Below are 14,099 nucleotides of genomic sequence, written 5' to 3' on the forward strand. Positions count from 1 at the left end.
ACCACTTCTGATCAGCTGTATGAAGATGATACAACTATAAAGATTGTTCATAAGGCAGTAAAGTTAAAAGTGATTAAATACTGGCTGTCAATGATCCAGCACAAGACGTTTCTGGGGGTTTCTGTGGAACAGTGAGTGGACAAGTCAATGAGTGAGGAGGAGCATAGAATGACCTCTCATTCCAGTCATTTGACCGCTGCTGCCAATCACAAATTTCTTTGGTCAGATGATTGGAGAACAAGACATCCTTATGGATAACCGTGGTGGCTTGTTCTGGAGCTACAGGAAGTTAGTCATAGTATCAACATAAAAAATTAATTTATAACTTAAAAAGAAGTCTAATATTAACGTTTTAATTTCTTAATTCCTCTTAATTACATAAACAGTGATATTTAAGTGCATTAAAATACTTACTGATTGCAGTCTTCTCTGGTTTCCAGTGACATTTCGATCCCACGTGACTGTTCCTCTTCTTTGGTAGCTCACACAAGGACCGATTCCTTCCTGCTTCCTTCAGTGTAAGTCTATGGAGCTTCAGAACGAGGCGCCATAGACCTACATTAAAAAAGAGTCTTCCGATCCACAAACAAACCCCTGTATGAGCTGGTTAGTCTGTTTTCAGGTCATGTCAGCCAGAAGAGGATCGGCGTGGCCCTGGAAACCAGGGAAGAGAGCAATTGATAAGTACTGTAATACACTTACAGTACATATCACTACATGCATAAATAGGCGAGATCATGAAATAAAAAATTGGATGATAATTATTTAATTATTAGCATTAGCAGGATTGAGATTAATGCTAAATTGACAATTAAGATTTTTTTATTTAAATTTTTTTGCTTGCAGTTATCTCAATGACTTGGACAGAATAGCTCAGAACAGTTACATTCCCACTCAGCAAGATGTTCTCAGGACCAGGGTGAAGACGACTGGCATAGTGGAAACACATTTCACTTTTAAAGACCTTCATTTCAAGTAAGACCTTTTGATTATAATTTGTGTTCTGTAGAGAAATAATGTGATCATTTCATAGCTATGATTTTTATGCTTTAATTATATTATTATTATTACTATTTATTATAGCTCCATTTATTCCATGGCACTTTACATGTGAATTGGATCTTTCATCATGGTATACTGCCCTATTTAATGAGAGCATAATATGGGGTCAAAATCATTCTAATATTTGGCTTGAAGAAAAGCGATTTAGCCAGTGGGATTAATAGTTAGGTTTATTGAAGGCATGCTTTCTCAACATTCCTTTTCCCCACCTTAGATTAATAGCAGGCTGTTGTGCATCTCCTTATATACACAGCAGTCAGTCACTAGCCGGAGGAGGCAGGAAAGCTCTTCCCTAATGAATGCAACAAACCTCTCAGTTCATTGTATTTACGAGGAGTCTGTCAACAGGTTTTTTGCTATGTAACCTGAGAGAAACATGATGTAGGGAAAGAGACCCTGGTTCCATTTATGTGTCTTACTGGGCTGTGTTATTGTTTCAATAAAACCAGTGTTGAATCAGCAGCATATTCTCCTTACAGGACTAGGTGTCTAGTGCCTTCTAGTCAACTGCTTTGTGTAACCCTGCCCTCACCACTCCATTATTTTATCCTACAAACAGGGAGTCATTTGTCCATCAATAATAAAAATACTAATTTTATTGAGAAAATACAATACCCAAAACATACAAAAATAAAATCAAAGGTGAAAACTCAGGTAGACACGGGTGAGAGGTGGGGAAAAGAAGCAGCAGTTCAAAAAGTAAATCTACCTAAATGTCCAATACATCATACCTAATAATATCGACAAAATAATGCACTGCTGAGTCCTGAATATTAGCTTACCAATGATATGGTGCAAGGAAATGCTGCTTACCCTTATTCCCTGTGTGAATTCCACGATTATGCTACCCCGATGCGCGTTTCACATGAGCTTCCTCAGGGAGTCGTGATTACTTGTGTGCCAAACCACTCCTATATAGTGTCTCAAACAAGTGTTTGTAATTAAGCTTGACATTAGCGGCTCATGCCGGTATCAGCAGTTAGGTTTGCTCACCACTCATTAGCAGTTTTCTGTCAATGTACAGTATACATAGAAAGCTTCCAAGCAGTGTTGGGGGCGGGGTTATTCAGGGCTCAGCATTTTGAGATCTGCAGCAGAAAAGACTGATTGTATCAAAGTGACAGCATGCAGCCCAACAAGTGACACATCACTGGAATATCGGTCTTTGACCCTACATCATCCTGGTCTCAGATTACATGGCAAAAACCTGGTGACATTTCTTTAAACTCTTAGCCAAACAGCTCAAACTTTTTTTTTTGCCGTTGGGGTTAATAAAATGCAATTGTGTCCACTTAAACAGATTTGCTATAAGAAAGAATGTCCAGAATGTTATGGCATTCCCTAGCGATATGTATATACACAGACAATAGCTCCTTGTTTTGCTGCTGTTAAATGTTAGCTTTATTGCAGACAGTTTGTCCAAAGTACAAGTACATGTTGAAAAGCGGCACTTCGGCCCACAGCAGATTTAGTAGGCCCTCCTTGGCGATTGTTTGCACACCAGTGTGTGTATTTCCAGTAAGATCCAGATGAGCGGTCTCTACTCTGATTGCATTCTGTAACTTAATTGAAGTGTCAGCTTTTAAAAGTTGTGCTGGGCAAACAGCAGCTTGAATAACCTTTTCCTTCTGTACCTTGTAAAACCTAGACCACTACATTCACCAGATTTATTCACATACCACTGACTCTTAAAGGGAATCTGTCAGCAGTGTTTGCTATGCAAACTGCAGCTTGATGTAGAGGCTAAAACACACAGATTTCAGTGATGCATCTCATCAAGCTTTGAGGGTTTGTTTGCTTACAATTATTGTTTTAGCAGGAGGAGCTTATCATTGCTCTGACTAGCTGGTCCTTTGAGCCTTAGTCCGACACACCCCCTTCTGTGATAGGCCGCTCACTCTCTATATAGATTGTATATACAGAGCCTGGTGTGGGTGGGGTTTGCTTCCTCAGCTCTGCTTCATTGATAAATCTAAAAGCTCTGATTGTGAGAATGGCTGCACCCAGTAATGTAAGTGATGTATTGTTGGATTGAGCTTCTCTTTACCTACATCAGGCTGCTTTCAGATGAGGTAGCAAGATGGATTCTCTTTAAAGGGACCGTCCACTACTGTGATATTGATGACTTCTCTTTAGGAACAGATCACTGGCCCGGACATCCAGTACCTCAATCAATCTGCTGCAGTGGAGTGGTGGTGTGATATAAACACCACAGCGCCCTATAATGTGCAGTACCAGGCAGCAGCCACTAAACATCAGCTTTTATTTTTCTATAAATCCTATCCTCTTCCTTGTAAAAGAACCTTCAGGTTACACTGTTGAACTTGAAACCATGTGACACTTGGTATCTAGCATTACTATATTTTGAAGGATCTAACTTGAAATTTCAGAAAATTGTATGTCCATAGATCTCAGTCTGCAAATTAGATTATGCCTATATTAGGATTTTTTTTGTAGAATGAACACTTATCTGGCTTGTAAATGTGTGAGCTGGTCCTGTATGACATGTTTGTTGCGTCTGTAACTATACACGCAGATCACCATCATTGGTGTCATTACCATCATACACATGCCCTACTGAACGTTTAAAGGGTGACTGGAAGTGAAGGAAATGTCATTATAGAGCAGCCAAGCTCAAAGGCCGGCAGCATTTCATGAGATGGGGAAGTAAAATCTGCATTAAGAAACACAGCAAGCTGTAATCTGCGTAGAGGATTACAGGCAGAAATGCCCAAGTGAAATTGCCTACTAAAAATATATTTTGATTAATCCAAATGCATATTACTGTGTAGATGATCTCTAGAGAATATGCCAATACTAAGGAATTTAAATCTGCTATTGAAATGTTAGCTTGTCGTCTTCAGTGGAGGCATTGCATAGCAACAAGAAGTTTTAGAACTTTATTTTACGATTATATTTATTCGACTACATAGTGCTGTTCCTCTGTTGTTCCTCCTAGAAATACGGGAGTAAATTACCAAATGGGAGTAGGTGTATTGCTGAATGCTGGATACTGCCCAGTCAGTGTCAGACTGTGCAGGTATACACCGCTTTGACAGGGAAAATGACAGCAGCCTCTCTGTATACTTAGACCGATGACTGAACCGGCGACCCCCTCGTGACTGAAACGGGAACGCTGCGGGAGAAATGCAGCTACGTGCAGGCGCCGGGCTGCATAATAATGCTATTAACTTGCAGATTAACCAAATATCTGCGGGTTAATAGTATTTAAGGGCATATTATGGATTTACAAATTTGAACCATCCTGTCTATTGCATATTTTTCTTGTATTCACACATTTATAGAAATCCAGACAAACGTTTTCTACAGATCTCCGAGCACACTGCACTGGATAAGGGCTGCTGTGTGTGTACAGTGCCCAATGTACTAGTCCCTTGTAATGCATTATTGTCCCCAGACTGTTCTCTGTGCAGATTTCAGCTGATTCCCCAGTTAAACACAATGGCATCTATTAATTCTACTAATGTTTACTGCTTATAATGATTGTTGTGTTTCACAGACTTTTGTTCTCATTTCTTTCCAGGCTAATCACCAGTGTAAAAGTATGTTTTGTTTTTGTGGGTTTGATTTCCTGTTTTTAGGATGCTAAAGGGGTTATCTAACTTAATTTTACATTTTTTTTTAAAACACCTGCAATTGTAATAAGAGAAAGCAACCCTTCCTTTTTCTCCTGACAATTCAGTATAGTAACTCTGGCAGTCCGACTTTGGTTACAATGGTCATTTGTTGGCTTCATGTAACCAATCAGTGGCCACAATGGTAACGTGCCGTTAATCTCCACGCTGCAGTGCACTATGTTGGTAGCAGTATGGCTTGTGATTGCTGTGGCCACTGATTGCCTGCTACCTGGAGGAACTCTGCTGCTTCTATTCTGAATTGCTAGGGAAAAAAGTGAGGGGTTTCTGTTTTTTTTTTGTTCCATGTTTTGTTAAATACAATTTGCAGATTTTATTAACCCCTTTAATATTAGCTATAGTCTCCACCTTAGTGCTTTAAGGTTAAATTAAATATTTCCTTTTGAAGTGGGCATGTTATCAGTATATAAAAATGGCCTGTGATAAATAAATATAAAGAAGAAAAAACAGCAGAAAGTAATATACCGGTAAGCGGTCCATTGGTTATCTATTACGGCTGTGCTCCATCACACTAAATGTTCTTGAGCTGCAATACCACACACAGCCAGTGGACCGATGGAGTCACTGGGTTTTTTTCTTTTTGGAGAAAGCCGCTTTTGATTTTATAATTTAAACAGAACCTGTCATGTTAAAAAAAAAAAAACGCTATTAATCTGCTGTTGTGGGGTTAATTTGTAGGTTAATAGGGTTCTGAAGCTGCTCAGCTCCTGCACTGAAAGCCCGCTGCTGGGAAAAAATGAACTTTATTCCTCCTGACAGCCTCTGGCTTTCAGTCATAGGGGTGGGCTGGTGCGGCTTCAGTCACTGGTCAGTACATAGTGAGCTAGCTGTCAGTAAGTGCTGGGGGCGCGGTTATAGCTGCCGCTCACTATGTACCGAGTTGTGTCTGAAGCCGCGCCAGCCCACCCCAATGACTGACAGCCTGAGGATTCATGGAGGATTAGACTTAATTTCCTCGCAGCAGTGGGGCTCTTGGTGTGGACGCTGGGCAGCTTCAGAAGGCTATTATAGCTGCAGGTTAATAGGCTGTTCCATTTTAAGTACAACTTAAGTACATGGCAGGTTCCCTTTAAGTACAACTTTTTTTTAAATGATTTTTTAGCATTGCTTATGTGTCTCTTTGACCACTGTTTGATTAAAGACAGTATGTCACCAGAAAATGACCTATTGTTTAAATCATGTTTTTGTGTTTAAATGAATTTTTTTTCCCATATCACAATTTGTATTAAAACTTGGAAATCTTGCAATTTTTACACTGGATCATGTTTTATCAACTGTGTATAGTTTTATCTGTCATTGTAATCCTACCTCTGATAAGAAGCCTGCTGAAAACTTGTCCTGAAAGGGCAGGAAGTAGGAGTCTACAAAAGTCCCAATGGCCTGGACGAAGACTACAGGATTACTATTTTTTTTTTTTATAAGATTGTGATATGCAAATACATGGTCAAAAATGTTAACAAAACAAATACTTGATTTAAGCAATAGATAATTTGTCTGATACATTCCCTTTAAGGGTTATCCTGATATTTGCCTTTCATGACTAAAATGGGAATATCTGCTTCAAGTTCCCGGCCACCAGAGATGGGGTTACAAAAACACAGAATACACTGTTCGAGCAACTCCCATAGAAATGAATAGGTGTTAGGTAGACAGTGTAGAAAAGTGAGGTGTGCTTTTGGCCTAACTTCCGAGTTACTGAAATTCATAGCCCACTGTGCTCCTTGCCAGTGGTGGCCAAGGCCGTTGTATGCGCTATATGTCAGTGGTGGCCAAGGCCGCCGTATGCACTGTATGCCAGTGGCGCCCAAGGCCGCCGTATGCACTGTATGCCAGTGGCGCCCAAGGCCGCCGTATGCACTGTATGCCAGTGGCGCCCAAGGCCGTTGTATGCGCTATATCTCAGTGGTGGCCAAGGCCGTCGTATGCAATGTATGCTTGTACAGCGGCATAAGTAGGGACCGCCGGTAGCGGTGCATGTTAGGAGTTTCTTTTGATGTATATAATGGAGGGCTCCGCATGCGAATCGCTAAGGTGACATCGAGCAGATTGTATTAGATCAGACATTCATGCTGACTTGTCCACTTCAAAGTTGTAGTCTGTAGTGTGACCTTCTCCTTGATAGTTGGTGACGAATGCTGCCCATTAATCACATAGTATAGATGTTTTTCAGTAGCCGTGTGTTTGGCTAGAAATAATTTGCTGTCCTGAAAGCTCGGATTCATCAGCACATTTAGCTGTGACTGTGACTGTCCTGATCATTTTGCCTCTTTTTCAGGATGTTTGATGTTGGCGGCCAAAGATCTGAAAGAAAAAAGTGGATTCATTGCTTCGAGGGAGTTACTGCAATCATTTTCTGTGTGGCACTGAGTGATTATGATTTGGTCCTAGCTGAAGATGAAGAAATGGTGAGTATGAAGGTTACAAAGGGCAAACGATGCTATCTACCTGTATAGGGAATTCTACCTGTATAGGGAATTCGCTGGGCTTTGTGGATTATACTACTTACAGCTATCTGCTACAGTCAGATACTTTGCATTATTAACCTTTTACTGCACTCTCTGCTTTCTTTTTTTGCAACAATTTTTTTTTTTTTTTTAATCATTTTAAAGGGGTTTTCCAGTTTCAGAAAACATGTAAGAATTTTGCTTTATTCACTCATCCTTCCCAGGACCAGCACTGAGTCTCCAACTCTGCTTCATGGTGTCTACAGTCATGGCCAAAAGTATTGAGAATGAGACAAATAGTAATTTTTCCAAAGTTTACTGCTTCATTTTTTGTAATGGCAATTTGCATATACTCCTGAATGTCAAAGAGTGATCAGCTTACAGCAATTACTGTACTTGCAAAGTCAATATTTGCCCAGAAAATGAACTTTAACCCCCAAAACACATTTCAACATCATTGCAGTCCTGCCTTAAAAGGAGCAGCTAACATCGTTTTAGTGATTGATCCATTAACACAGGTGTGGGTGTTGATGAGGACAGGGCTGGCGATCAATCAGTCATGATTAAGTAAGAATGACATCACTGGACACTTTAAAAGGAGGCTGGTTCTTGGTATCATTGTTTCTCTTCAGTTAACCATGGTTATCTCTAAAGAAACACGTGCAGCCATCATTGCACTGCACAAAAATGGCCTAACAGGGAAGAGTATTGCAGCTACAAAGATTGCACCGCAGTCAACAATCGATCGCATCATCAAGAACTTCAAGGAGAGAGCTTCCATTGTTGTCAAAAAGGCTCCAGGGCGCCCAAGAAAGACCAGCAAGCGCCAGGACCGTATCTTAAAACTGTTTCAGCTGCGGGATCGGACTACCAGCAGTGCCGAGCTTGCTCAGGAATGGCAGCAGGCTGGTGTGAGTGCTTCTGCACGCACTGTGAGGCGGAGACTCTTTGAGCAAGGGCTGGTTTCAAGGAGGGCAGCAAAGAAGCCACTTCTCTCCAGAAAAAACATCAGGGACCGACTGATATTCTGCAAAAGGTACAGGGAGTGGACTGCTGAGGACTGGGGCAAAGTCATTTTCTCTGATGAATCCCCTTTTCGATTGTTTGGGACATCTGGAAAACTGCTTATTTGGAGAAGAAGAGGTGAGCGCTACCACCAGTCTTGTCTCATGCCAACTGTAAAGCATCCTGAAACCATTCATGTGTGGGGTTGCTTCTCAGCCAAGGGAATCGGCTCACTCACAGTCTTGCCTAAAAACACAGCCATGAATAAAGAATGGTACCAGAATGTCCTCCAAGAGCAACTTCTCCCAACCGTCCAAGAGCAGTTTGGCGCCCAACAATGCCTTTTCCAGCATGATGGAGCACCTTGCCATAAAGCAAAGGTGATAACTAAATGGCTCATGGAACAAAACATAGAGATTTTGGGTCCATGGTCTGGAAACTCCCCAGATCTTAATCCCATTGAGAACTTGTGGTCAATCATCAAGAGACGGGTGGACAAACAAAAAACAACAAATTCTGGCAAAATGCAAGCATTGATTATGCAAGAATGGACTGCCATCAGTCAGGATTTGGTCCAAAAGTTGATTGAGAGCATGCCAGGGAGAATTACAGAGGTCTTGAAGAAGAAGGGGCAACACTGCAAATATTGACTTGCTGCATTAACTCATTCTAACTGTCAATATAACCTATTGGTACTCATAATATGATTGCAATTATATTTCTGTATGTGATATAAACATCAGACAAACACTAATAAAACCAGAGGCCAGCAGATCATGTGAAAATATAATTTTGGTGCCATTCTCAAAACTTTTGGCCATGACTGTACGTCAGTGGCTTTTCCCAAGTTGACGGCCAAGTGTGGCGTGTTTTTTTTTTTTTTTTTTTTTGTCAAACAGGTGCCAGTGAACAGGGCTTTTCCAAAAATGGAAAACCTCTTTAAGGGTATGTGCACACGATGCAGAAATGAAGCAGAAAATTTCTGCATCATTTCTGCATCTCCCTGGCAGAAAAAACGCATGCAGATTGTGCATGCGTTTTTCCTGCAGAATACATGCGGATCCACATGCAGATTCACATGCGTTTCCGCATGCAGATTGACAAGCGCTTTCCAGGCGATGTTAGCATCACCTGGAAAGTGCTTGATAACTAGGTCACACTATATAAATCCATGCAAACAGCATGGATTTATACAGTGTGAACCGAGAGCGTGTATATACTTACCTCCGATCGCCCGCGCTGTCCTGCTCAATCTGTTCTCCCGGCTGCCGGCAACTTTGAATTGAAAGACCTGCCGACGTCAGCGTCACGTGACCCGTCACATGACTCTGACGTCACCGCAGGTCCTACAACTCACTGCAAAGTGCCGGGAACCAACCGGGAGCGCTGCGCGGGCCGACAGAAGGTAAGAATACATTATTTTTTATTTTATTCTTCTTTTTACAGCTTTTTTAATGGTACCTGGGTGTGGATGAGACTCTCCTCTCCTCCACACCCGGGTACCATCCGCACATTAGAACGCACCAATTACGCAAGTACAGATGCTGTCTTGCGGAATTGGCGCGTTCTAATGCAAGTCAATGGCGGCGAAATCGCCGCGTTTCCGCAAAATTAATTGACATGCTGCGGATTTTTGACCGCAGCGTTAACGCTGCGGAAAAATCCGCATCATGGGCACAGCACATGCGGATTTCCATTGGGGAACATTGCTTCCCTTCTACCATGCGTTTTTCATGCGTTTCCGCGGCGTTTACGCAACTGCAAAAACGCCGCGGAAACGCATGAAATACGCATCGTGTGAACACAGCCTAAGCAAGTATTAATATAGCAATGTTGAGCTTGGCATCTCCTTTTTGAGGATCTTGTCCTCTACCCTTTTAAACTGTTCCTGATGGCTGTGGACGTGACCAGACCTTTCTGTGCATTTAAAGACCAGGACATTGGCAATGTATTAAATGCTTGAGGCATGTGGGTCTAACCACAAGGACCCTCTGGGATTATAATAACTGGGCTGCCATGTACCATATAAGTGAGCTATTAGTGGAGAAGAACTAGAGAAATGGTCTGACCTCACCGGATTACTATAAGATAGTGAAGGCAGCGTTGGCACACCCGGTCTTCTTCTTTCTGAACATGGCCGGGCTGCTGATACTAGTGTAAGAAATTCTCCGGTATAAACTGAATAGTTGTCTTCTGCCTATTTCTGGTTTTAGTGCACTCTAGCTATGAACTGCGTTCGTGATTACAAGCATAATCCCGTTTTAGAGCCTATGACTCAACATGACAACCTGCGAAGATACGATTACACTCAAAGTGTTTACAGTATCTTCACTTGTAAAGTCAGAAACTTTTTTGGATCATAAGGCTGTTTTGTGACCTTTTCACATTCATTGTAAGCGGACACTTCAATATCTCATTCTGCAGGTTGAATGACATAACTTGAGTAGCTTAGGGCAAGGCATTGCTGTCTTATTGGAAAATAATGCTTTTGCTCCTTTGCAGCTTTATAACTCTGCAAGTCTCATCAGTATATTTCCATCTTAATATAACTGCTAACTATGATTCTGAATTAAATTTTCCCGAGTTACTGTATTGATGACCTATCTGTAATCATCAATATCAGATTTGTGCAGGTCCTAGACCCTCTACCGATCAGCTGTTTGCAGGTCCAGCAGCAACCATAGGTAATCGTGCATGGAGCCTGAAGAGTATAGCTCCTTACACTACTCAGTGGCTGTTCTGAGGTATTGCAGCTCGGCTCCCATTGACTTCATTGGGAGCTAAGAAGCTGTAGCTGAGAGTGGCAGTTACACAGTATAAGGAGCTGTGCTGTTTGGCTCTGTCCATTAATTACATTCTGCTGAAGCTGAAACAGCTGATCGGTGGGTGTGCCGTGAATCTGATCCTCACCAATCTTCAAAATAGGTCATTAATATAGCAAGCTTTTAAGATCTTGGGGGTCAGAATTACACTGATGTGTTTAATACCGCAAACAAAGAGGATAAAAGACATGACAGTTACTGACATTCTGTGGTTAAAACTAATGTTATGTGCGAATACCTATTCTCATAGTTTAAAAAATAAAAAAAAATAAAAAAATAGTGGTGGGCATTACCTGCTGCAAATCATCAGCGCTGTACACTCCAGTGATCTCTGGATTAAAAAAATAAATAAATAAAAATCTGTGTCTTCCAGAAACAGCACCACACCTGTCCACAGGACATGTCTGGTATTGCTGCTGAGCGGCACTGAAGAGAATGGGAACTGTAGTAATGCATGTAACCTCTGCACAACAGACAAATCTATCAGAGTGCGTTAGTCTGTTCTGCTCTTTAATAGATTTAATGAGTAAAGATCGTTGCTGCTTACAGTTCTTCATAGTTTAACCCTCTATAAATTGGCACCATCTTATGTATGAAAGCCCTTTGTTCTGTACTTTTTTATGAAGTGTATGTTTTATATCACATTGTACTGTTTATTTCCTGGTGGGTGATTTTTACTTTTCTTGTTCCTATGTTTAGAACCGAATGCACGAAAGTATGAAACTCTTTGACAGCATCTGCAATAACAAGTGGTTTACAGACACCTCCATTATCCTTTTTCTAAACAAAAAAGATCTGTTTGAAGAAAAAATCAAGAGGAGTCCTCTAACAATTTGTTACCCAGAATATGCAGGTACGTTTCTACCTACTGCTCATATGTAGAGCATAGTGAATCTCATACGTCTGGTCCTTGTCTGAACCTACGCTGCGCCACAGCAACGCTCTAAAATTCCCAGCAGTCTCTGCAGCACTATCTGCCTGCTAGTAGGATCCACATTCTCATGTCTTTCTATAGACTTTAAAGGCCCCAATGCAGCAAATCCATTACACCAGAATAAATCACATTGAAAAGTCGCAAAAGTTTCGCAACTTTTTGGCATTTTCAAACCAATTTTGGACAGCTCTGCCAAAAGGGATAGGGGGCAATGGGTCATGGCAACACCCACTCATCCAATTTTAGACTAGGTGCAGCGTGTCTTGCATCAGCAATCTTACTCCAGTCTCTTAATACAGTTGTATTGAGTGAGGCCAAGCACTTCTAGTCAGAATGTGACCACATGTATGCAGCTTGCATACTTGTGGTCATGTGACCTCCCGGGCATCATCCGAGAATCCTGACAGTATGTATTGCACACGCTGCAAGGATTCTGAATTGTGCAGTCATATAAAGTTACTGAAGACTTTCATCAGAAGACCGGACTCCCCTTTGAAGGGGTTGTCCATTACGAGGACAACCCATTCTCAATCTGAATGTTTGCCGCCGTTAAAATAAAAACCCATATACTGTCTTCCCGTGCTGGCACCGTTCCGTGGTGGACACAGGGCTCATGTGAGTGCTTGAACAGCGTCAGCCAAACACGTTCAACCAACAACTATTTCTTCCGTCTCCCACTTGTACTTGCTCTGCTTAGTAGAGTGTTCATGTGTCTTCAGTGAAGAACGGGGAGAAAGCCACAGCCTGACTGGTAGGGGCTCACCTCCCAGTAGAATAAAAGGATCTGGCTTTTGAAATCAAAGATCCTGACTCTTTTCTCCTCCGATATCTTTCAGGGAAAACGGAGAGGCTCTGTTACACCTAAGGTGGTGGTCAGCCATTCCTGCCTAAAGGTTTTGGCTACAATGTAAACTACCTGGATGCTGTGATATTTTTTTTTATTTTTATTTTTTTCTTCCTTATTAAATAATAAGTGTATGAAACTCAACACTTATCGACTCTTTACAGGTTCAAACACGTACGAAGAAGCGGCTGCATACATTCAGTGTCAATTTGAAGATCTTAACAAGAGAAAGGATACAAAGGAAATCTACACCCACTTTACATGTGCGACGGACACCAAGAACGTGCAGTTTGTGTTTGATGCAGTGACTGACGTCATCATAAAAAACAATCTCAAAGACTGTGGCCTTTTCTAAAACATGTCATTATATGGTAAGATGGTTCGATATTTTCCAGGTAGAGCTACCAATGCAAATATTACTCCTCTGATGAGACCATTAGTTTCTTCTCTGATCCCCTTCTTTATCGGTCTGCTTAGGACTCGGATGCCATAGTAAGAGCTTGTTGCTCCAGCTTTACCTGCAGCTCAAGTGTCCGTCACCTGAGCTGCAATTGAAAACTTGATCCCTTTTTAGCTTATTGTTCAGGTTTATCTGGACCCTTGAGCTGTTAATTCAATATGATATATCAAAGTCCAGTTACTAGTGTATAGCCTAACGTGATATAAGGCCATACTGAAAGTTTATTTTTTCATTTTTGGGGTGGATAATAGGGTGGAGCAGGGACTTAGATTATTTAAGAAAAGTTTTCACTGTGTAATAAATCCCCAGTATTTCCTACATCTAATGATGCTTATATCTACTTTCTCCTGTAGATTGCATTTGACTTCACCCTGTTATAGCTTGATGGCTTTTGGAGTGATTTAAGACTCAATGAACGGCGGACCAGTACTGTACTTTGCCAGTTTTATTAGCTTTATTTATGTTCATGTCTTGTAAATTTTCCGAAGTAAGCGCTATTTCCTAGGCCACACAATGGAGAAGGTATCTTGATTGTATGTATACTGTAATTGTAGGAATGTTATTTGTACAGACATTGAACAGACTATTTTAATAATTTTGAATTGTTTAAAAAAGAAAACCGCAAAAAAAAAAAAAAAAAGCTCCTCTGTTTTATGAAATGCAGTTAGAGGACATTTTTTTTTTCTCGCCTGTTAGGTTATTTAAAGAAATAATGTATATTTTATTTTATTATCCATTTTTTTTCTTCCCTATTAAGCATGCATGCTGCCTTTTTCTGTGTTCTGCAATGTTTCCTTGCAAGCCTGTAAGATATAAATATATATATAATGAAGCAGAATGAAATCTGGCCACCTTACAGTTGCACAATCCCG

General features: G+C 41.0%; 1 protein-coding gene across 1 annotated transcript in view; it reads left to right on the forward strand.

The window, feature by feature from the left end:
• The window catches only part of GNAI1 (G protein subunit alpha i1), a 49,765-nt gene extending 35,918 nt beyond the window's left edge, over window positions 1-13,847 (forward strand). Inside the window, exons 5-9 of the mRNA XM_073652307.1 lie at window positions 847-975; window positions 6,994-7,123; window positions 11,689-11,842; window positions 12,932-13,138; window positions 13,581-13,847. Of these exons, the coding sequence (XP_073508408.1) occupies window positions 847-975; window positions 6,994-7,123; window positions 11,689-11,842; window positions 12,932-13,122 (604 nt within the window). The 3' untranslated portion in view covers window positions 13,123-13,138; window positions 13,581-13,847. The remainder of the gene's footprint in view (window positions 1-846; window positions 976-6,993; window positions 7,124-11,688; window positions 11,843-12,931; window positions 13,139-13,580) is intronic.
• The last annotated feature ends 252 nt before the right edge of the window (window positions 13,848-14,099 follow it).

Source organism: Phyllobates terribilis, unplaced genomic scaffold, assembly GCF_046119375.1.
Source record: "Phyllobates terribilis strain yellow unplaced genomic scaffold, ASM4611937v1 Scaffold_11__3_contigs__length_659146591, whole genome shotgun sequence".
Taxonomy (NCBI): domain Eukaryota; kingdom Metazoa; phylum Chordata; class Amphibia; order Anura; family Dendrobatidae; genus Phyllobates; species Phyllobates terribilis.